Raw genomic sequence first — 25406 nt, 5'->3', positions numbered from 1 at the left:
GTTCTTGAACGTGTTTTTGTCCATACCTGATGGCGAGACTAAAGAACATGTTCCTATTCTGTTCTATTCTACAACCCGTGAAGGCTGTTTACATCCCTCTTTCCTCTCAGTGGACATTTGACATTTGTTGACATGTTTCTGTCTCAGTCTGAGCTTCAGCTGAAAGACGTAAACGCCACAATATAGATGGAAACAAATAGTTTCAGCTTCTGTCATCTTCATGTCTTTTAAACACCAGAGCACATGCATCTGTCTGTGATGAAAATCAAATCAAACCAGCAGGTTATTCCATTTACTAAAGCCCTTCAAGCAATCATATAAATCAGCTGCTGTCTCTTTTTGCTCTTAGAACAAAAGCTGCACATCTGAGTATGAAATAGAGAATAGAGAATAAAAACAGTTTTTTTAATGTAAAAAGGCAAAGTGAATTCTGCTTGACTTGAACAAAAACAGAGCGTTTTCCCACCGTGGCCTGTTTTTCAGTCACTACACAGACGAGGCGGTGTCCTGCTCCTACATTGTAATTTCTGGTTGGTGGTAAACGATGTCAATCATTCGTTTTGGTCGATGTGGATCTGCATCAGCCATACGCAACGACATCTGCGTCAAGACCAACACGCGTCAACCGGAAAACTAAGCGCATTTTCACTTCAAAATAAAACCAAAATAAAAGTTACTTATTGCTACAAATCGTATTTGTATATAGATTTAGTTACTTAAATGAATTGTGATTGGCTCTTTTCAATTCTTCTGAATTAGTGCAATAGTTTTTTTACTGCTTTTTAAATTTATTTCCATGCATATTCTTTATAGTTAGTGTTCTTTTATTCATGTTTTCACATGGCCACAAGGAAAATAAATTTCCTAAAATACTTGCTATTATGAATTCTTCCATGAGTATTAGAAGAAGTTAAATCATGAATGGAGATATACTGATACTGATACACATACTGTGTGAATTATATATACAGTGTATGAGGTAAAAATATCTGTATTTATTTTATATGTTTATTATACTGTATATAATAAACATGTATGTCTAATATATGTACATGAACACATTTACACATTTTACAGTTGCAATTGACGTATATATGTATCTATATATATGTATATAGATACACATATATACATATATATATAACATCTAGACTCTATTTTAACTCCATGTATTTAACTCTATGGCTCTATGTATTTATTATTATTATTGTTGTTATTTCTTCTTTTTTTTCTAATCTGGGCATATTAGTTTGCAAGAACAATAGATTGTCTACCTCTCCCTGCATTGTACTAAATATTCTTTGTCTTTTTTGTGTATTTTTATTTTATTTTTTAAATCACGTTTAATTACTATAATTCACATTTTTACAAACAAATTAAATGCACTTATACGATAGATGTAGCCAAGAAAGAGAGAAAGAAAGAAAGACTTTTGATGTGAAAATCTTGACCGGAAGTGCTTTGTGCCACGGTCGCGAGCTTGTCACGAGCCGCCGTCGTCATCATCTGTACGCACGGCGGCGACAGGACTTCTTGAATCGGCAGGGACGGGTCTCCCTCCGCTATTCCGCGTCAATGCGAAGGAAAAACACAGAGAGAAAGTCAAACACATCAGCGGGTTCCACATCTACGCAACTCTCGCTGAAAACTCCGATGGATTAACGTGATTTTTCTGCGGTAAGTTGCTTTTTTTTCCCCCTCCCTAACCTTGTGTTGAATCTCAGTCGCTGCACCGCCTTGTCCCCCGCTTTCCGCTGCCAGATGAATTTCTCTCGGGAGAACGGAGCAGATAAATAACACAGAGAAATGTAGGGTGTTCACGCCTATGGTCTTTGTGGGGACCCGCTCGTGCAACGTCCTGTTTTGCCCGTGTCCCCAGAAGGTGGGGTTACACGGAATGGGTGTGTAATTGCGTGGATGGTGTGTTTTGCGGTGCTGTGATTGTGGAGTGGGGGCTTGTAGTGTTGCAGCAGCAGCAGGGATGGACGCGCTGCAGAGCAGAGCTGACCACTGAGGCCATACACACACACACACACACAGGCCTGCAGCCAGACGTCTATTGATTTATTCCCAAATAAACCACAAACTGCCACATACTCCGAGAAAATCACACTGTCACGCTGTTAAATATCAAATCAGATTAATGCTAATGTTATTTAATGTGTCTGGGGGAGCAGCCGTCATCATCGACTCAGATACACAGACACTGTGTGTTTTCTGGCATAAACACTGACCTTGTCAGGACCGGTAGTCCTCATGGAGACCATAATCTGGTCCTCATTAGGCAGAACCTAGTTTCAGAGGAAGTTTAGGGCTAAGCTTTCAAATGCGGTTAGGTTAGGATTGGGTGGTAATGGTTAAGGTTAGAGAAAACCCTTTAGGCTGTCCTGATTAACGGAAGTCAATGCACAGCTACACAAACGTGTGTGTGAGGGCACATGTATTTGTTGTCTCTTTAGGACCTTTTCTGGCATTAACACTGACCTTGTCAGGACCAGTAGTCCTCACGGAGAGCAAAACCTGGTCCCAATAAGGCAGAACCTCATTTGTGAGGAAGTATAGGGCTAAGGTTTCGATTGTGGGTAGGTTAGGATTAGAGTTAGGCATTAAGTGGTTGTGGTTAAGTTAAGAGAAAACCCTTTACGTTGTCCCAATTAATGGAAGTCAATGCAGAAGAACAGCTACACAAACCTGTGTGTATGTACTCACCTCTTTGTCACCTCCTTTTTCTGGTGTAAACACATTTTTATCCACACTTGTCCTTATTTGGATTAAAACCTTGACCTCATGAGACGGAAGCTCATTTCTGAGGCTCTGGTCAAGGTAAGGGTTAGTTTAGAGGTGAGGGTAAGGCGTGTAGAGATAATTAAGTTCTGGTTAAGGGAATAGAGAATGCTCTAATGTCTATTAATGTCCTCACAAGAATGAAAAGGCAAGTGTGTGTATGTATCTTAATTAGGCTGTGAGTATAAGTTTAGTCTCAAGGCCATTGTTGTGACATGTTGACACTGTGAGGGTTTTATTTGCACACTATGTGATTTCTGCTGCCAGGAGTCTCTCATTCAAAACAAAAACAAAAGAGCTAGTTTGATGACATCTACTGTAGATGAAGTGTGGTATTATGGGAATTTTTGGTTCTCCTGCGCAGGAATGGTTGACGTGGAGAGCTTCAGCGGAAGGTTGCACCGAAAATGGCAATGAGTGGTTGTGATCCACTGGTGAATGACGACAAAAACAGGGGACAACACACTGGCTAACTTGTAGTATTGAATATTGATGTCCTCAATGTGATGTTTCCTTGGAGGCTTTGCCCTGGGAGTGATAGCAGAGATGGTAAAGTGGATAGATATATCGATTTAAAGTGCTGGATATGTACTATATATATATATAGCACTGTTTCTAAAAATGAATAGCTGTGCACACTTGTGTATGTATAACTGTAGATGGTTTAGGTTAGGGATATCACTTTGTTTAGGCTGTCCAAATGAATGGAAGTCTTTAAAATGCCTTAAAAGGATAGGTGTGCGGACCTGTGTGTGTGTGTGTGTGTGTGTGTGGGTATGAGTGTGTTCATGTTCTGATGAACTGATTAAATTTAGGGCTCATATTTCGATTGTGGTTAGACTTAAGCATGGAGTGGTTATGGTCAAGGTTAGGGATCATTACTTTGTCTACGCTCTCCAAATGAATGGAATTCAATGCCATGTCCTAAGAAGAATAGCTGCACAAACCTGTGTGTGTGGCTGGGAGCTAACCTCAGCTCTGTACATGTGTTGTAGTTGTGTGTTGGTGTGTAAATACACGCACAAGCAGCACCCTGCAGCTCCGAGCACACATGAATGACTGCACAATTGTTGTGCGTGATATTTATCAAATGTAAATGAAAGGACTCGCGTATTTATGTTTTATGGACCATGTACATTTACCTCCAGGCACTCGCACGTCCATACAGTAGAATCCACATGCACTGTGGCACAGAAGCTGCCACTTGTGAAGTCAGCACGACGGTTTTTCCATACACAGCATGTCAAAGGTGTGGGTTACACGTAAAGCTGAAGCTACAGTGAAATGTGCTGATACACAAGATTTCCAGAAGATCCTTTTTAAGTCATTTCTGAGGAGCAACTGTGAAGTATTTGATAGCTCCAGGTTCATAAATGTGATATTTGCTTTCTTTAACATTATCATAAACAGAATATATCTTTTGGTTTTGGACGTAAAAAAAAACATGACGCACAGTATAAAGATATGTGGCAGCTTTGTTTCCTTTTTACCTTTTGTTTTTTAGACTTAAGCCCAAGCCCATTTGTTATCTCTGCATTATTTATTGAGTAATTGATGAATATTGTGTTTCATAATTAACCTACAGTCTTGCACTCACTAAATTAAATAGGTTCTTCTCGTGTAGTCATCTCCTCACTTTCAAGAAGCGTGACAAATGGACGTAGATTAAAATGCAGGTGTTGTAGTTTTTTCCAGGAGTGATGGCTATGTAGTAAGCTATGGCGTCTCACGACTTCTGCCCGAGGGAGCTCCACAGAGAAGGTCACTTACAATGGCAGCTGCTCTTTAGTGGCAACCATGTTTGATGTATACAAACGCTGCTTGATGTTGCTTCTCTGTCGTCATCTTGTTAAGTCCGCCTCTGGTGCGCCCTGGGGGAAAAAAGTCTTGGTGATCGGTTCTATAGTTGGCCAAAATGGGACGTACGGTACGGCAAAGCCCTCGATCGGGCTGAGAACATTATGATTACTTGGTAGGTGGGGTGTGCGCTGTGCCCGGTGGCCATGTCAACAAACAACAACATTGAACGCCACACGACAGACGACAGCGTAAAGGACATCCAGCGGCTTGTTTTTTTTTCAGCTTGATTCGTGGCTGTTTTGCCGTGTTTCCACCGGCTCTACGCTTAAGTTGTGTTTCCGCTAGCATAGTACCTGGTACCAGGTACTTTTTTTTAGTACCAGCTATGGCGAGGTTCCAAGCGTGCCGACGAAGAACTTTGCGTGACGCTGCCAGACTGCCAGCCACTGATTGCCACTGATTTGTCAGAGTACCGTCGCAGGAAGAGACATCCGAGACAAGAATCAAATCGAACATTGCTGAACTGTAGATCAGTTAAAACTACTTAACAATCCTGAAAATGTGGGTTAATCTCCAACAACTACCAGGGAAATGTCGAAAATCTCAATATTTAACAGAGGAGCCTGATGTATGGAGATAGTACTCAACCAGTTATTTTTTATTAACTGATTCTAGTGATTCAGTTACAATCAACTGCTTTATAAGTCACTAGTCACTGGATTGTGTGTGTGTCGCATGTAAAACAAAGTCTCTGCAGTTTCGTGCAGCCGTGCAGTGATGACTCCGCTGACATTGAGTAGGTACTTTGTTTGTAGTGGAGATGCAACCCAAATCGTGCCGTGCCAAGGGGAGGCGGGACAAGCCTGGACCATAGTGGAAACAAGACATCAAACTTCGTATGAGAACCGACTGTTGGCGTTGAAGAAACACTGGTCGCAATGGAGTGATGCTTTTCTGTCGCCCAGTCAGCTGACTGTCGTGGTCAAGCTCCACCTGTACTGTACCATACCATTACACTGGTATTTCAAGGGAAGGGTGCGGGTTTGGGCCAGTTATTTAGGTACTATTCCTTATGGAAACACAGAAAAAAGACATACCATACCAAAACAAACCGTTCCACTCGGTGCAAACACACTTTATACTGCAGCCTTACACGTCGCTCTTACGGCCCATGCCCCAGTTTGCACTTTCTGTCTTCCAAAATGTTGTTCACTTCGACCAGAAATCTTCCAACTCACATTTCTGTCGACCCACAGCATCAATATTTCCAGTGGATTCTTACACTGACCATTACCCTTCACTGGCACTGGACATGGAAAGACTCATTTAGGTTTGTCAGTGCAGACTGAGAAAAAAACCCAAAATTAGGTTTCTCTTACTTGCGATTTTATACCATTTAAACAATGTCCAAAGCATAGTTTACAATAGTCTCAGTGACTTAACAACATGACTCAACTTACTTAACAGTGAACATTGTGGCACTGATGCCCACACATACATACTGTATGAAGCTCAGCTGTGGGTTTTATAACGAGCTGTGTTCATTCACTGCTTGAACAACACTTTGAAAGCCTCAACACTGCGTCTCATTGTGCAGATAATCTTGCAGCTGAGTGAAATGTGGCCATTGTCTTGTTGTTGAGACGCTGAATGAACTCCGTTATTCAACACAAGCAAATATTGTAACTATTCAGAGAATGACAGCCATAAGGAGGATCGCTGTTCCAGTAAACACAGCGCTGACGTTTATATGAATCTAAACGGCAGACAATCGGGAAGATCCTCGGGGCGTTCGTTTCATTGATAATAGTTTGATTTCATAGTTGTGTTAGGTCACCGCGAGTACGACTTCAGTGGGATGGCTGTGGGTTGGTTGACCTTGTATTGTGGCCTGTCAATGATCTGAGTGTTAAGGGACCCAACCACTTCAATTTAAACAGTCTGGCCTTGTCTTGAATCGCAAACTGAGTGATTTATGAGTTCCACAGGGTTGAATAATGAAGACAAAGACAGAAATAATAACCGGTTCTGTGTGAGTCTCCTGTTCCCACCCCGACCTTTCCCCGAGCACATCGGGGAACTACGGTGGCCCCTGCGTGACAGAAAAGGATGTAAATATTCGTTGCTCTTCCACTCTCTCGGCAATTTCATCTTTCTTTTCTGTTGGTCTATGCATCACGTTTATGTGAACAACACCGTTGTTTGTATTGTTAGTTTCTGTGTCACGATGCAAAGCGCAAAAATTCATGCGAGACGCTTATACAAACATACTTACGGGTAGTATTTAATAGATTTCTGCATAAATGTCACACTGGACCCTTAAGCACGCTCTTCAAGAACACAAATGATATGAGTCATTTGTTGTTGGTTACCATTTAGTGGACCCATCTTTGGAGTACAGCGATTGGCAGATGGATTGATAATAACATGTTTATTTGAAAACATGTCATTTTTCTGTGTATTTTGTAGTTTTTACTCAGTAGTTTATTGTATAAAATGTCCAATATTGGTGCTGGAGCTCCACAGTCAATTTAAATCAGTGCTTTCAATTGAATTAATTCACACTTGTTGTTATCTGTCGCACAACATCAGACTGCACACTATGTCCATTTTCCAGGCCTCATTTACGGTCTCCTGGTTAATCCATCAGTGCCGCTGTGTGACCCTGACATGTCTGTCCTTTTAATTTAGTTAGTTAACTTGACTATAAATGGCTGAGTATCTAATTGTGGCTCCCAGCTCTTTGTGTGTGTGTTATTATAGATGATTAACACTCATGCACACACACACAGACACAGCATCAGTATAAAGGCCGTCATTTCACTAAATTAATTTCCATTTGAGGCTGACAGTTGTGACTAATGGGTTAGCGCTGACTCTGTCCTGCTGCTTTTTTCTTTTAGATAGCACGGGCTTCTTCACTTCCTGGTGGGAAGGGCCTCTGCTGCAGCTTTGGGAAATCAAATGCAGCACATTTGGCCTGACATCAAAGTCCAATTTCAGACACATCTTGAGCCAGTCAAGATGTGCAGTTTCAGGATGATGATGGCTGTGCTCATCGAGCCTGACCACACATTCCTGTTGTCTCTGCCTTGGGCTGTTCACGTGCACAACGAGGGCTGAGTGTTGATTCCAATTTTTATATATGGTATCAATAATTATCTTGCACTTGGATTTCAATTCAATACCAATTTTATTAAATGATCGGGGCTCAAACCCGTGTGTTTGGGTTCTCCGGCTTCCTCCCACAGTCCAAAAACATGCAATATGGGGATTAAGTAAATTGGACACTCTAAAATGATGAGTTATGTTAGCTGAGATTGGCACAGCGCCCCCCTGTGACAGGATAAAGCAGTAGAAAATGGATGGATGGAAGGAATACCCAGCCCTAGTTAGTTATAACACATCAAGTGGCTGCTATGGATCTTCTTTCGTTAGGGAATGATGTTCAAAAATGTCTCTAGCAGCCACGTCACTGTGCTGTAGTTGTGCCACAGGTTTACAAGGGTTAGAAGACTCAGACCTGCATCTCTGTGTCTAAAATGATGAAATGCAGGGAAACAGAATCCAACGAAAAGGTTGTAGGAATCTGTCTCGACATTTTTACACGATCCCTCGAGTTTGTGTATGTGTAATTTAATCACAGAAGACAAGTCTGATCTGAAAGCCAGTGACAAATGCTGATGAATTTCTTGTTGCGTTGCATAGTATTGGAAATGTTATCACGCTGCATGTTATTGTCAAATACATTGGAGATGTTTCTTTTCTCTCAAATACTCTTGCACCTTTGCAGCCATTTTAAAAATATGTAGAAACCATTTATATAAACACAATAACAACGTTATAGGCTGAATTCTGTGCAGCAGATGAGTTGAAGCTATGGTTTCCACTGTTTAATCAATAAATGATCTGTAATGTGTCAGGTGTAATTACAGATTCCATAGTGATGCCTTTAATATCCAACCAACAGACAGAAACAGCCATGTATCAAAATTGTGATTTGCATATTTTTCTTGGCTATGTTTGTCAGTAAAATCAAACATTTCTATTTGTGTATGTTTAAAGTGGACACAAAAAGATGGTAGATGCAAATATAAAAGTCATTTCTTTTAGAGAAGCTTCGCTCTTCCTGCTCCAGGTTGTGGTCTCAGCTTTTGTTGAGGCTTTTACTGTAATGGTGCCACTGGGCTTTTTTCTCCTTCTAAGTATTTTATGGTATTTATTGGCAGAATTGAATCACTGAGGTCAGTCCTCTGCTGTGGCTCTCATCTTAGTTAGTTTGGTGTAGATTAAATAATGTATTGGGCTGCTGAATATGCTGTGCATATTTGCCTCCTATGGACATGTAGAGAATATCAAATATATGGTACATTACAGGACAGACATGTTAATAATCAGTCTATAAATAATAAATATTTTCTTATCCAGAGTGAACTGTGTTTTTAAACCTTTTTATAAATGGAAAAAGACTAAAACCTGAGGGTAGTAGAGGGGCGTGTTCTAATCCCAGCAGTGGGGTGCATGGTGGACAGGTCACCAGTCCATCACAGGGCCACCAGGCAGAGCCAACAAGGACCACGTGTTTTCTTTTTAGATATTTTTTTTCCTGCCTTATATTTTCTGTCGTCCTCGTTTTAAACGGACAAAGAAGTGGACATACGACGCGAGTGCTGACCAAGAGCAGTGGTGACGTTGGATTTGTGTGTCCTGTAGCAATGGTGCCGTGTGCAACAGGCGACACATCTGTTTACACTTGTTTCTGATGTTAGTGTTTCTTGCTTGTAAATGTAATAGAGGCCTGAGGGAATTCGGTTTACTGTGTCGTTTGCCTTTGAACGTTTGGCTCCTTCGAGACTTGTCTCTGACTAAGAGGACATTTCAAAGGCATGGTTTGCACATAATGACTTCGTCTCCTTTAAGGTTACCATTTTAAGTGAATGGCGTTAGGGCTTAAAATGATTAAAATGATCATCATTCAGTCCATTACTTTATTTATTATTCATTGAAAGAAACACCCTGTACAGACCCAAATCTAAGCAACTTCTATCTCCTGTAAAAGCAGAAGATAGAAGTTTTACAATTTTTGCTTAACATAATGTCAAGAATTGTCATTGATGATCTAAAGTTACAATTTTTGATTGGTTTAATGGATTGACTGATCTGTGAACAGTTGATTCAGCTCTTAATCAAATGAATTGAAACTCTAAATATCTCCTCGTCTCACTGGCACACTCATTATCATAACAAGATCAATCTCATTACATTAATGTCCCTTGACAGCAAAGAGGCACCACCTGTGGGTCAAAAATGAATTAAACACAGCTTTTTAGCTGGTTTAATAGCGCTACAATCCTCCCATCTGCCGCAGCGCTGGTGTGTTTCGCCCCAAGCACCGTTTCTGTAAACAGGTTTCCAAGTAGAATTTCTGAAGACAGCTGTCTGTTAATGCTGCTGATGAAAGGTGACGGCGTTGTCGGGGGCTCTCTCGTCAGTCCTGCTACACACCAGCTCCTTCCAGGACTCAAAGGGAGAACAGCGAGCCAAAAATATACACAAGTTTAACTTTGAAGACATTAAGGCTCTTCTTAATTGGCAGAGTCATCACACAAACTGGTTTAACGTCACTTTAGTGAGGCTAAATGCTCCATTAGTCCTCGGCATGAGAATCTGTGCAAAGGCAGAGACGCATTTCTGTGCATTTTGACTGAATCTATAGATGAGTGGGTGGCTCCTTTTTTAATAAGCAACCAGAAATAAAGTGCCTGCCTCTTGTAAATGCAATAGCTGGGTGTGCAGTGTGGCTATGCAGGGAGATGGAAAAGTAAACACAAGTAAATTTGTGCTGTTTAATTATTTCAGCGCAAGCATCATATTCTTCGGGCTGGGTGTCGCACCTTAAAACCTTTTTTGGTATCAACTGAACATCCTCTGCGAACTCCCATTTTGAAGCCCCCTAACTCGTGGTTTGACCGGCGCCGTGTTGACCTTTTACGGCGAGAAGTTCAGAGGTGTCACCTGCAGTCAGACTCACACTGGTGTCCACACATGGGCACCATACTTAATCATCTATTTTCCTTCGAATGGCCACATCATTTACAAAACTGACACCATCCAGCCCTGAAACTGGCAATTGAGACCATTAACACCTCAGAGACAAATGTCCACTGATGTTATAAATCAACTTCTGGGCTTCTTTATGCGATCAGCTCGGTCAGCGCCTTCACTCTACACATTATCTCACATCATCCATCACCGTGTACACATATTAGTCAGTGGTTACATTAGCTTTATGCTGCACCTTTGTCACATTATGTCCCCTGATTAATTAGTAATGGGGGTTTGAAGTATCATGTCTAATTTCAGTCTCTTCACAAGGCTCTCGGAGGAAACTCTGACATAATGGAAGACTGAATCATAATTTTCCCAATGGAAACGGCTTTTGGAGCTATGACTTTACTTGGGTGCTAATTCCATCTCTGTGTTCCCTCTCTCCACCCGCAGAGAGTAGAGAATGGGCTGTGTCCAATGTAAGGATAAAGAAGCAGCAAAACTCACTGATGACAGGGAGACGAGCCTCTCGCACAACTCGGGATACCGCTATGGGTCCGACCCCACACCGCAGCACTACCCCAGCTTCGGTGTCACCACCATCCCCAACTACAACAACTTCCACAGCGGCGCCACACAGGGGGTGACCGTCTTCGGAGGAGTCCACACATCCTCGCAGTCTGGGACGCTTCGGTCACGAGGAGGAACAGGTGAGGTTGAGATCTATTTTCTCGTCTGAGCCTTGGCACGGAAGCAGAGGAGTGTGTGTCCACTCTTCCAAGACAAGGTGACACTGTAACGGCATAATATGTAGCTGTCATTAAATAGGGTCAATTTAGAGCAAGTAAAACTTCAGATATGTTGCACAGTTGTAAGCATCTCTGGGCCACTCACTGTCTGGCTCTTCTCCAACGTCCAATAAACGGCAGTGTCTGTGTTTGTCTGCTGGAGAGTTTTCACTTTAAATATAAATGTGTTTGAGGCATTGGATGATATTAAATTCACCCCTTAAAAACTGAAATGATCACCTTGCGATACCTTCCTCGTTTGTGCAGACGTGCTGTGATGAAATACATTTTTTTTGCACAAGATAAAATGTCCACTGGCTTCGAGTCAGTGGAAAGCACAGCGTCCTACAGTGCGAGGCACATCTGTCAACCAGAACGTTCAGACACTCTGGTGATTTGTGCCAAAAAAACAAAACTGTTTCTGGGATATCATATTTGAGATATTTAAGTTACTTACTTAAGATTTCCTAGATGCATAAATGAACAGTATCTCTGGTGTTGACAATGTTGAGCCTCTTCCTGTTAAACACTGAGTCAGCACCATCAGTGTGTTGCAAAAGGCAACGTGGAGATTAAAAAGCTCCGCAGATAAAAGTTAACTGTGGCAGAATTTGAGCCGAGACCTGATCCGACCCTTCAGTGAGGACGACAGCAGGTCTGCCTGAGAGACAGAGTGCACTTATCATCATCATCATCATCATCATCACTGTCATAAAGCAGGAGTCCATGGTCATTGCTGGGCACCATCAAATGTGCTGGGCTCACCTTTTTAGGGTTCGTAAACAAAACAAAGAGAACTATATCCTGTAAGTGCATGCACTAATTAATCTGAGGCACCTTATTGTTATTATTATATATTATTATATATTAGAGAAGTATGAACTTTGATTTGGATCTATGCCAGTATTTGCTCTGCCTTTAGCTCTGTTAATGTCTCCACTGACTCTCATGCTAAAGACAGTTGATCATCAAAAACGTCTGTTTTACTCACTGAAAACAGACGCCAATGTGGATAAAACCAAAGGACATTTAAGTTTGACCAAACGATGCTAAAACATTTGATAGAATGTGAGTTTTTTGCCACAAAGGCCTGAAAACATAACGACCACCACATTCTCAAGGCCATAAATGTTATTACAAATTTAGATAATAGCTTCTATATTGGAAAAACATCATTTTGAAGTAAATCAGAATCAGAAATTCTTTATTAATCCCAAGGAGAAAAGCCTTGGGGAAGTTCCCATGAGTAAACTGTTGTGGCTATACAACAATAACTTTATTTTCAAATGTATGACTCCATTTTGTATTTGTCAGCTGCTGCTGGGTACAAATGTTTGCTTAAAAATAACGTTTGTCTGCATCATAGAGCAAATTTTGCTGTTCATTTTTGGTTGTTTTCACCAGATTGCAGGAAAAGCAGCTGCCATAACAACTCAAGTAACCATGGCAACTCAAACTGTGTGTCTAAGAAATTAGTTAGACTCTAAAAAGAAAAGAAGCAGAATGGATGGAAGTCATTCTTATTGCCTTTGCCCATGTGTTGGACAGATGATCAATCCCAACTCCAAAGCCATCATGAAAATCCCATTTGTATACTTCATCTCGGCTGGCTCTAACCACAACATGTAACTCTTTGTTTTCCTGCAGGAGTGACTCTCTTTGTGGCTCTATATGACTACGAAGCCAGGACTGAGGATGACCTCAGCTTCAGAAAGGGAGAACGCTTCCAGATCCTCAACAGCACGTAAGTGTGAAGGTATCAGCGTGACACCGTGAGTGGGTGTCGCCCAGGGTTTTTCCTCCCCCGTGCTTTTCATCTGTCCCGAATTTCTGAGCGCTGCGCATGAAAGGGAAGTGGTGTTTCATCACAGGCACAGATGAGAGGAAATGAGTCTGTGATCCGCTCTCGGCTCGACCCTAAACGTAGGTTCATTTGTCACATTTCAGTAAGGGCCTTTCCACCGTGAGCACATGGGATGTGTCTTATTAAAGGTTTCATTTCGAAATAATTACAGGATACAGCCAATAAATCTGTGCATCCACTTGATCTGAATGTTTAGTCATGCATAAAATCTTGATTTTCTCTATTTATTCCGACCTGCCTCCGTCTCTCTCTCTCTTTCTCTCTTTCTTCCTCTCTGTCCAGTGAGGGCGACTGGTGGGAGGCTCGTTCTCTCACTACAGGTGGAACCGGTTACATTCCCAGCAATTACGTAGCTCCAGTGGACTCGATCCAAGCTGAGGAGTGAGTAAAACTCTTTTATATATGAGCTTGTGGTCGCACGCGGCCTCAGAGACATGGTGTCTTCACCGGCAGAGATTATTGTGTCATAAATATTTGAGAGCTCGTCTCGCTGCCCTTGGTTAAACGGAGCGCGGTGGCACGTACGGCAAGAGGGTCCATTTATGTTTGTGTTTTTCGAGCAAAAACCAAATATTATGCATCATAGTTTGACTCCATATTTTATTCCTGTACAGCTGGTATTTTGGTAAATTGGGTCGAAAGGATGCAGAGAGGCAGCTGCTCTCCAACGGCAACGCCAGAGGCACTTTCCTCATCCGTGAGAGTGAAACAACCAAAGGTATCCACGCCTTTGAATGTTTTAACACTTTAATAATGTGTGTTTTATTTATAAGAAATCCTCATATGTATAGTGCGGCTTTAAAATTCAATCCAGTGTCGCGTCATTACCTTTTTCTGTTGCCCCATATTCATTGCCCTGAATCTTTTGCACATGTTGCTATTTATATAAACTCATTAAAAAACTATGACACCCAGCCCATATTCTGGATTATCTTTTTAATCTAAATCAACGTGGTTTAGTGTTATTAGATGTTTTTTAAACATTGCATCGTCTCTGTTTTAGGGGCCTACTCCCTCTCCATCCAGGACTGGGATGACATCAAGGGCGACCACGTCAAACACTATAAGATTCGTAAGCTGGACAGCGGAGGCTACTACATCACCACCAGAGCCCAGTTTGAAACGCTGCAGCAGCTCGTACAGCACTACTCTGGTGAGCTGGTTATGATCAAACAATATACATTTCCTTAAACATCCTCTGTGTCTCTGCTCGTGACTGAACGCTTCTGTAATGTTTGGGTGCTTCCAGCTCGGGCTGCGGGGCTTTGCTGCCGCCTGATTGTGCCGTGCCACAAAGGCATGCCTCGTTTGACTGACCTGTCCGTCAAAACCAAAGACGTGTGGGAGATCCCGCGAGAGTCTCTGCAGCTCATCAAGCGTCTGGGAAACGGCCAGTTTGGAGAAGTCTGGATGGGTGTGTACTGTTTTTTTTTTTGGCACAAGTGAAGAATTGGACAGCTGTGAGCAGAGCTGGAAAACATTCTGTATGTGTTGGATCATTTAGAGCGAACACTCAGCGGATGTTACCCACAGGGTGTGCAGTGATTGCATTTTCGATTTGTGTCCATTTTGATTTGGATCAGGGTTTTCTCAAGTTCAGGATTAGATTGTGGCCTTTTTTATGAGTTTAAACTTTGTATTTATGCTAATGTAAAAGTGCAATGAAGTTATAAGTGATACAAACATGGATTATGGTAAGGATTAACCAACTCTTTCTGTTTTTTCCCCGTCAGGCACGTGGAACGGCACCACCAAGGTGGCAGTGAAGACTCTGAAGCCGGGCACCATGTCGCCCGAGTCCTTCCTGGAGGAGGCTCAGATCATGAAGAAGCTCCGACATGACAAACTGGTGCAGCTCTACGCCGTGGTGTCTGAGGAACCCATCTATATCGTTACCGAGTACATGAGCAAAGGTGCACAACCTAATTTAAACATCTGCAGGGACGTGACATTACGTGGCCTACTTTACAGTCCGTGTGGTTGTACTGGGGGGATTTTGTTTAAAAAGAAACGTGAGATGAGGTCTTTGGTTACCACAGTAACGACTAACAAGTAAAAGCCTGAGCCATGTGTAACTTGTGGCAGGCGTCCCAGAATTAATGTCGCATTATCTACAACATGTTGCTTCACTGTTTATTCAAATCCGAGCAGAGACTCTGTGAAACAGCATCTGTGTCTTTTCTTCTTCGTTTATTTATTTATTTATTTATTTATTTTAGGGAGTTTGCTGGATTTCCTCAAAGACGGGGAAGGACGAGGTCTCAAGCTGCCGAATCTGGTGGACATGGCAGCTCAGGTACGACGCAATAATCTTAATGCCACGGACGGACAGATGTGGAGGAGGTTTTCTTCCCTTTGTCTGAGAGCATCATTTTCTTTAATCGTCTCCAGCTGTTACCAGTGACTCTCATTAGGCAGCTCCTCACGTTTAAGCAGACTGTAAACGTTTGTTGTTTACCAGTCTGGGTGGTGTGTTATTGCCTGAAGACCAAAAGGACGGCACATTTTCAAGGAACAGTGGTTCAGTATTATGACTGAATCTCTGCGGTGTGTGAGTCACTGTTTCCTGTTGTTTTTTTTAAAGTTACTGTCTCTGACGCTGTAGTTCGTTTTTGCAAGGACGCAGATACAAGGAATGTAAATCTATGTCAACACATTTCCTGTCAGTCATGTGAAAGTGTCCAGTGATTAAACTACTTTTTTTATATATTTATTTATTTTTTCCATAGGTGGCTGCAGGCATGGCGTACATTGAGAGGATGAACTACATCCACAGAGACCTGCGCTCCGCGAACATCTTGGTTGGAGACGGTCTGGTGTGTAAGATCGCCGACTTTGGTTTGGCCAGGCTCATCGAGGACAACGAATACACTGCAAGACAAGGTAGGCTCTGAAACATGAGTGAGGTCAAACCAATGTTGAAGAAGAGCTTTAAAGTTTCCCTAAGGGGACTTTATTAATCCCCTTAGGGAAAGTATTCCTCTGCATTTTGACCCATCCTAGAATTAGGAGCAGTGGGCTGCCACACTGAGTGGCGCCCGGGGAGCATTGGGGGTTGGGTACCTTGCTCAGGGGTACCCCAGCCCTTTTTGGCCGGTTGGGGATTTGAACCGGCGACCCTCCGGTTACAAGTCAAGTTCCCTTTCCCCTTGGCCACAGGCTGCCCTTTAGTTTAAGGAAATAACCCCGGTTCTCTGAAACACGAGGGAAGAGAACAGTTGGTCAGTGTTGTCTGGTCACGAGTGAAGGAGCCAGTGAAGTGAAACTATTCAGTCAGAGTGGATGGAATTAGCTTAACATCATATCACAATATTCCAGAATTACGTCGCAATAATGGTTTGTGTTATAATATTTCATAGACTGTCATAGACTGTTTTGGAAATGGAACGATAAATAAATGTATTTGTGATGCAAAAAAAAAAAAGTCATTGTCTCGCAACAAAAGGTGTCAATTTATGGAATAATTTCATCCATTATCGACCACATGAATTTAAATCAAATGTTTTATATGTACAATCGTCTCTATTTGTCTTTCCTTTTTTTTTTGCACGTCTTCTTTTTATTATTATGTTTGAAATAAGATAAATAAATAAAATATTAAGTGGAGGTGCTACATGAAGTTTAAGACCTAAAGTCGGTGTTTTTTGGCAACAGAAGTTACGCACTGGAGCTTTAACTGGTGTTTGGCCTTGAACTCTTGAAATGTTTCTGTAGTTTTCTCTCTCTCGGTTCCTCCGGCCACAGCATCTTGTAAAAACCTCGCCGTCAGGGGAAAAAGTTGCCGGGCTGGCAGATAACTTATAACTCCGTTAAGTCAGTTCCAACACATACACACACATTATGCCCACACACTCAAGTACAGTTGAGCAGGAATGTGTCCTGGTGACACCAGTGGAAAACAGAAGTCCATGCAGTTCCTACAAACTCAACAGAAAATCACAATACCACACAAGGGCACTTGGAGGATTTAAAGCAGAGCTTCTGTTATAATATTAATCTGAACTTGTATACACAGACATCTATCTGTCACTGTGTATCTTGCTGGAAGGAAGTGTCCTCGGGCTGAGTCATTCAAGATATCCTTCTCCTGAGTCTGTGTGGGCAGACGTCTTTCAGATTCTGTTAGTCACTCTGTCAACACGTTGAGTCACTCGTTTGTGAGCATCTGAATGTGGACAAATGGAGATGGAGAGAGCGAGAGAGATAACGGAATCGCTTCTCATGTCGCTGCACTAATGAAATTGCAAATAAAGCAATAAATCCCGACAGAGAACACCGAACCTACTCACTCTTTTGTCTCTGTGTGTCGTCTCTGAATTCCCTTTAGGTGCCAAGTTTCCCATAAAGTGGACCGCTCCTGAGGCCGCTCTGTACGGGAAGTTCACCATCAAGTCGGACGTGTGGTCGTTCGGTATCCTGCTCACAGAGCTGGTGACCAAGGGCAGAGTGCCCTATCCAGGTGAGTGCTCAGCTCAGCGGATTATGTAATCTCTTGATTGCCCATGTCTGGTGAAGTCATGTGTGCGTGCAAGTGGTTGAGTCTTCTGGGACCGTAGCTCTGCTTCTGTGCGCTAAAAAAAGAGCAGCGTGTTGTATAATTCACAATACAAGGTGCGATATGTAGCCGCTAACTTATGTCTCCAAACACAGCACTGTGCTGCAGTCTGAGGCCACTACTGGATTTTTTTTTATTTTCCTAAAGCTATGAGCACACTGTAGAATTATTCAGCACTTTATTGGAACACATCCAGAAAGACATGTATGTCTTTTTAAAAAAAAAACACATTTCTCTGAATATAAACAGTCTCTACAGTGTGACTCTTGGACAACAGCACGACTCTGACTCTCTTAAAACCAGGGTGGAACCATAATTAATGTTCGTGGTGAAACCTGTTTTTTGTGAAAAATATCTGCTGTGGGAAAAAAGGATTTATCCAAGACGTGCGTGAGCATTAAACACGCATGTTGTTTGAATTACACACTAATACATAAGACCAACGTTCAGTTATACCATTCCAATATTCAGTTTTTCCATACAAAGACTTTGCTTTGGTGTTTTTGGGGCAGAATAAATGATTTTCCACACCATTAGCGATAGTTCCTGCTCTGGCGAGGTTGAGCAGGTACTATGTGTGATGTCGCCAGACTGCCGACCACTGATTGGAGTCATGAGCGCGGCGTCCGACAGGAGAATCAAAGCGAACAGTGCCGAACTGTAGATCGGTTAAATACACTTGCAGGTCCTGAAAACATGCGTGCATCGCCAACATTTAGCAAAGGAAATGTCTAAAATGTCAATATTTAACAGAGGAGTCTGGTGTATTTGCACTGAAAACAAGGAAATAGTAAATACACAATGTGAAATATACAGCGTATGGTAAGAAGAGGTTTGAGTCCTGTGTTTCTCTGTACAGGCATGAACAACCGCGAGGTACTGGAACAGGTGGAGCGAGGTTACCGGATGCCATGCCCGCAGGACTGCCCCACGTCCCTGCACGAGCTCATGGTGCAGTGTTGGAAGAAGGACCCCGAGGAGAGGCCAACCTTTGAGTACCTGCAGGCCTTTTTGGAGGACTACTTCACTGCCACTGAGCCCCAGTACCAGCCAGGGGATAATCTCTGAGCTCCAGTACCCTCATCTCATGTCATTTCACTGGCTTTCCACCAGAGGGAGCCAGACCACATCTTTCCTCTCTCTCGCTCTCTCTCTCTTTCTCTTATCCTGTGACTCTAATGGTCTCAAAAGCTCATCGACTGACTTCTTGACTCCCACTTACCATACACACACACACACACACACACACACACAGGGATGGACGGCTGCTGAGTCAGCAAACAGACTCTCAAACCGGTGGATGTGTTTGAGGTGAGAGGAGGAGACTGAAACGTCGTAAATGACTGCCATGGATGAAGTTGTGTAACTTGTATGTATTGTAAATATGAAATGCTTGTTTACTTATCTCTTGTTTGTTTCATTTTATATTACTTTTGATATTTTCGGGAGTATGTGGATTAAGGTTGTTTTTTTTTTTGTTCTTGTTGTTTTTTTTTAACCCGAGGTTAAAGTTATTACAGATTAACGGCTCGTAGAGAAAACGTGTGAGGCTCACAGTTGGTAACAAATCATGACTAAACACTAATTGTAGGAATGCTCATAGTTAGACATGGTGGACGGGGATATCGCAGACATTTGTCCGCGAGTCCGCTGGCCCTTTTTTACGAGGTGAATATGAAGAATCTCCTCTTCTCAAGGAATTTAGATGTACTATAACACCTGTTCTTGCCTTTTCATGTTTAGTAATATCTCTTATAATGTAAGGGAATGCCTTCATGCTTTCTACACACTAACTTAGAGCTTCATGGACTCTGTTACCCAAACTTGTATTGCATCTGCACTGATATTAAGTGCAATCATCACATCAGAGCTTCAGTCTACTCTTTTTTTTTCTTTTTTTTTAATTGGCTTAAAGTAACCTTTCATTTAGCGTACTCTATGGGAGGTAATTTCCTCCCCAGTTGCACCCATTGTTTGGCTTATTATACTGATGGAGTCTTTTTAAATGTGTGATTTATTATTGTGTGGCAGCAGGCTGTGGAAGAATCCTCTCCCTTCAGCGGTCCAACAAACTGCCACTTACAAACGGAGAAAGAAGGACGCGCACCTGTGTTTGTCTCTCCATAATAACATGTTGTTTATGAGACCAAAAATGTTTATTTTCCTCTTTAATGTCTGAATGATTTCATAACTGTGTGTCTTCAAGTTCTCTTCCTGCCTGAAAAGGACCATTCCAGAACTAAACGCCATCCATGTGTGTGTATTTCTGTTGCTTCTCGTGAGTGGAAAAGTGAACAAAATCGAGGTTTTGTGCCACGCATTTACCCCCAATTCGGTAGAACACAAAATGACCTTTGGCCTTTGCATTATTTATTGTCTCTGTCTCTTCTTGTACACTTCTGCTTTTCAAATAAACAATCTTGCCATCATCCGCCTGTGATATAGCAACAATCGACACACGGTCTCACGACTGCTCATTTGAGAACATTCAGCAGCACCGGGGTATGTTTTTTCATTGTGGCGTAAATGACTGTGGTGTCTGTGAGAGTGCTTGTGTTTTTGGTTTGTTTTTTGGCTTTTCCTTCAGTCTGAACTTGACACAAACAACATGGTGGAACTTTGAGTAAATGCAGGTGCCTGAGACCCACTTACAGACTATAAACGTCACACTTCTCTGTTCATGTAGTTGAACCTCCTCATATCCTACTTTTGATATTTGTTTTATGTCCTTAATTTGAACAGACGAGGCCTGAGTTTAACTTTCCTGGCTGAGCAACACAGGCACCGCATTCTTGCACCTGATTGGTTGCAGCTTCAGTGTTTGGAAATTTGCATATAGGAGGCTTTTGCACACACACAAGCCTCTGCACTGACAGGTGTGTAAAGAATCCAGCAGAGAACAGGTAGGAGATTGTTTCCCTCTCTCTCTCTTCAAATGGGGCTGTTTTGTATTTTGTATGATATTTTTCATGTCATTTCATGAATGTTCCCTCTGCTTCTGTTTGTCTCCCACAGGACTGCCGGGTACGCTCAAGTGCCCCGGTTAGAATGGCAAAATCTGAAAAAGAACAAGTCTTTTCCAGTACACGTGAATGTGAAACTTCCCGTCAGCTCTGGGGCCCTGAAGTCACCGCAAACCAGATATTTTATGCCAAACCACATAATGACAAAGTCACACCGAGCTGTTGCACAGATGTCGAATATCTCTGCCAGAGGCAACACAGAGGTGGACAAGTGAGGGCGGGTTGGCCGACCCGAGAGCTGATGCACCAAACACAACCAGAGGATTTCCATCACCCGTGTCTGGCAAACACCCGGCACAGAGACCTGAGAGGGGGATGCAGCTGCTGGGACTGTGGACTCAACCAGTGTGGAAGAGCAGAGCCTGCAAACAGAGACACAACTGGGTAACTGAGGAGAAAGCGGTCATATATCTTTGTTTAACAAAAAAAAATATATATATATATATATATACTCTGTATAATCTGGATTTGCCTCAAGAATAAAAATACTTCATGTATTTTTGGCACTCAGAGAGGAGTATGAATACAGTGCTCATCTTCAGAGTGATGAAGAGCTTGAGCCTCCACTGCCACTGAGATCTGACGATGAATGGCAACATCACAGTCTTCATCCTCACCACTATATGCACAGTAACTATGGTAAGATGCCACATTTTATCACTTTATGTAAATATTTAAAAAAGTTTAGAAACTTTCCACCACAAGTGTCCTCCTGTCTCCGAGAACAAAAGAGTCCTAAAATAGCACAGGGAGCAGAGGAGACGACGTGGAGAAAGAAACAGTTCAAATGAAATAATGAAATAAATTCATACGATCGAGCAGAAAACACGTTTTGTTTTGTTTTTAATAAACGGGGAAAGGTTCCAAAATATTGTGAATTTTCATCGATGCCATTGTATAATAAATGATTTCTGGTGCGCGTGTGTTTAGTGTAGTGGTTTTTGGCAAAAAATATAATCCTGGCAAAGCAGTCATTTGCCTCACAGCTATTAGACATGAATAGAACAAGTGGAAACAGACATAGTTTTCTGTCATTGGATTCTCATGCTGAAACAGTTTTACTGGTTTTTGGGTTTTTTGTCAGACTTTGTGTTTTAAAAATTGATTCTGCACAGACAACCAACCAGGCACGAAATATTGGATCTGTATTTACAGGCCTACATATGGATGTCAGGTGTCAGTCTGCAGGAGCGGGACATTACAACCCCGGCCTGGTCAACAGATACTGGTCTCAGCCTCAGCCTCAGCATCAGCCTCATCAGAACGTGAACAGAAGAGCCTGCGATGATGACCAAACGTGGTAAATGTTGTTTCAGGTGCACTGAAACATAATCCATTAGTACACACATTTCTCAAATTCCCTGCAAGGTGAATTGTCTTATAAAAATGCAGTGAGCCAGGCTTGCAGCGTCCTCTCATTTGAATATTAGCTTCAGTCCTGTCACATCTGCAGACTTCAACAGAACAACCTTTGCTTCTTGTCCTGTCTTGCTGCTGCATCAGGTTTCACGCCGGCTGCGTGAGTGACAGCACGGCTCAGGCAAACGTCTCTGTGAACGTGCCGCACTTCTCCTCCCCCCCTGTGGAAGGCGTCTCACAGTTGAGTGTGATGAGCTCAGGGGGAGCCGTGGCAGCTGTTTCACGCTCACATGGGTCGAGGAGATGTGTCGATCTGCCCGACGAATGCCGTGAGTCGGTTCATTCCTCAACTTACAGTAAATGCCATCGAGGTGAATCCTGTGGCTGCTCATGTGAAGGATTTAGCAGCATCTGTTGGTGAAGTTGCATGTTGCAGCTGAATCTCTCTCCCCCTAAGAACAGCAGTTTAGATCATTGAATTCCAAATAAAACATGTTGTTTTTTTCACATTCCATTTGTGCCAAATCAAAATACTTTCACCTAAATCTTACACAATGGTCCTTTAAGTTAGTACAGGAATTTAAAAAAAGTTCAAATAAGTTTGGAAACAGAGCTACAGTCCACTGCTTTACACAAAAACAACATGAAGTAGGGCATGAAGGGTGTGTCATTGATTTTATGTGACTTTATGAACTTGCCAATCCTGTTCAGTAAAATAAGCCAAAAACCACAGACCTCAGGTGTCATGTCTGTTTGTTTAAAAAAAAAAAAAATTGTATTGTGTATTTTTAGAGCTGCACCAACATAAAATAATAATGCCTCTATGATCTCTTTCGTTTTATCAGGAAACGTCTTTATCACTTACTCGTCGGACGTGTGCTCGGAGATTCTGCCTTTCGTCGACTTCCTCACAGAACGGGGTTTTCGTCCGGCTGTAAGATTCAGCCGTCTCTTTACTCAGAACAATAACATTTAGACTCCCCTTGAGATCGATTCAGTGGTTCTCCTAAAGCTCTGACTTCATTTTCACAGATTGACATATTTGGAGACTCGATTGGACGCATGGACATCAAGTGGAAGGACAATCACTTAACTGATGTGAGTGAAAAACGTGTTTCTGTACTGCTTCTTATTTTGTTTCTGTGAAAGCTTTGGATTGTTTTCATGATTTTGTACTTAAAATGACTTTGGTAGAAGTTGAACTCACTTCTTTATAATATTACTTAGGTAAACGTTTATGACATTTCAGTATCTAAAGTCATTTTCTGATATAAAATGTACTTAAGTCTTAGAAGTCAAAGTATTAAACCTTTTCAAATGGAAGGTTGTGGGTTCAATTCTTTGTCCATAAGCAAAGACACTTAACCCCATGTTGCAGCGTGTGAATGGGTGAAAACTGTAGTGTAAAGCAGCTCATCAACACTAGGGAAGCTCTAAATAAAATACAGACCATAATACAAACTCTTCTTCTTCTGATTGTATTTGGTAGTAACGAGTAACAAAGGCAGTTAGAGGAAATGTGGTGGAGTAAAAGTAAAAGCTGCTAAAAATATAAATAACAAAGTAAAGTACAGATACGTGAATTTTGTACTTAAGTACAGTAACAAGGTATTTGTACTTTGTTATAATAAAACACCATATACTGTGTGTATTTTTCAAACAGCCATCCAACTTAATAATCATCGCCATCAGTCCGAAGTATAAAGCGGACATCGAAGGACTGGAAGTGGACAGCCATGGTCTGCACACTAAATATATTCACTTCATGGTAAGACTTTATGTAAAGTATAAGATATGCAAACTGATTTTAAAACATGAACCACACACTGGTAAGTGCAGCCTTACCATGTGTAACATTTAAGGGGATTGATTAATCGAACAGTTTATCATCTACTAGTGTGAACAACTGATGTCGAAATTCAAAAATGTTCTCTTCTATACCGCCCACAACATAAACATGAACAATTTGCACGCTGAAAATTTAATTCAACCCTTTGCAACACAAAGCATTTCTGCAGTTTAAACATACAGTACATACAGACGGTACAAGAACCTAAAGATGTTTAAAATTGGATTGAATTTGTGAAATTTGGAAAATTTGGCTCGTTTTTATGAACACAAAGAAAAGAAAAACTGCCTATTTTTGTGACTTCTACACAATTATTGCTACATTATACTAAAAAATTACTACTACAAATGTGATATAAAATGAATCATAACTTTGAAAAAAAAGCCTGAATATGTGACCTATAAACACACACACCCAGGATGTCCATATAAGGAGTTGCGTATCATTGTAATGGCAATTTACCATGGGTGCTAAATCCGTGCCGCATGAGCGCTAAGGGTTAAAGAAGTGAATAAACTGCTCAGATTACATGTTTCCTTAATCTCTGATGACATATCGTCATCATATTCATATTCATCATTTTATCAGATGCAGCTCATTTAAAATCTAACTCCACCAGATGCAGAATGAATTCATCCAGCAGGGCAGCCTGAATTTCAGATTCATACCAGTTCTCTTCCTCAACGCTGCCCAGGTCAGAGAATCTCACACACACACACACACGCATCCCTCTTAAAGTTCTGCCTAAACTCCTCTGAAATGAATGAATGAATGTGTCATGTGCACTTTTACAGAAGCATGTCCCGAGCTGGCTCCGGAACACGCACGTGTACCGCTGGCCACACAACGCCGAGGATCTGTTACTGCGGCTGCTGAGAGAGGAGAAATATGCTCCTCCTCTTGTGCCGAAGGAGCCGCCTCTGATCATCAGGCCCGTGACCCCGAGCGCTGCAGCGACGCGGTGATCGTGTGTTCCAAGATGTGCAGCTTGTAATCACCCCTCACTTACCAATGAAGTCGTATCTGATTGTTGTTGTGCGCGTGTTTAAATGGCTCAATAAAGATGAACGATTCCTCCTCTGTGTGCTTTTACGCCCGATTAAAGCTGTAGTGTGTGACTTTTACATGTCAACAAATGCCCGTCAAGTTCACACAGTGGTGATTTTCATGATTATCAAGCAGCTGAGCAGGATGTAAAGATTCATAACCTTTAATCAAGACATGCTCAGGTGATTATAGGGTAACGTGGCTGGTGAGTGTGAGTCATCGTTTAAACCAAATGTGAGAAGATAAGGAGAAAGTTATGGATGACGACAAAGGCCATAAATGTTGTAAT

The 25406-nt window shown here is 41.9% G+C and overlaps 2 protein-coding genes across 2 annotated transcripts; both read left to right on the top strand.

Annotated features, from left to right (window-relative positions):
* The first annotated feature begins 1494 nt into the window (after positions 1-1494).
* LOC122783072 (tyrosine-protein kinase fyna) lies at positions 1495-20294 on the top strand. Its single transcript, XM_044047718.1, has 12 exons — positions 1495-1677; positions 11086-11342; positions 13068-13164; positions 13567-13665; positions 13899-14002; positions 14288-14437; positions 14534-14698; positions 15018-15197; positions 15504-15580; positions 16014-16167; positions 17612-17743; positions 18699-20294. The coding sequence occupies exons 2-12, from the start codon at positions 11096-11098 to the stop codon at positions 18905-18907; spliced, it is 1614 nt and encodes a 537-aa protein (XP_043903653.1). The 5' UTR covers positions 1495-1677; positions 11086-11095; the 3' UTR covers positions 18908-20294.
* Positions 20295-20353: 59 nt separating this feature from the next.
* Positions 20354-25150, top strand: LOC122783073 (E3 ubiquitin ligase TRAF3IP2-like). The gene is made up of 10 exons (XM_044047719.1): positions 20354-20742; positions 20855-21246; positions 21374-21501; positions 22018-22162; positions 22366-22550; positions 23067-23155; positions 23254-23319; positions 23885-23989; positions 24690-24764; positions 24865-25150. The coding sequence occupies exons 2-10, from the start codon at positions 20888-20890 to the stop codon at positions 25033-25035; spliced, it is 1323 nt and encodes a 440-aa protein (XP_043903654.1). The 5' UTR covers positions 20354-20742; positions 20855-20887; the 3' UTR covers positions 25036-25150.
* Positions 25151-25406: the final 256 nt, after the last annotated feature.

This window comes from Solea senegalensis, linkage group LG16 (assembly GCF_019176455.1).
Source record: "Solea senegalensis isolate Sse05_10M linkage group LG16, IFAPA_SoseM_1, whole genome shotgun sequence".
In the NCBI taxonomy this organism is placed as follows: Eukaryota; Metazoa; Chordata; class Actinopteri; order Pleuronectiformes; family Soleidae; genus Solea; species Solea senegalensis.
The sequence above is the reverse complement of the archived record's forward strand: the minus strand, read 5'-3'. Positions and strand labels throughout refer to the sequence as shown.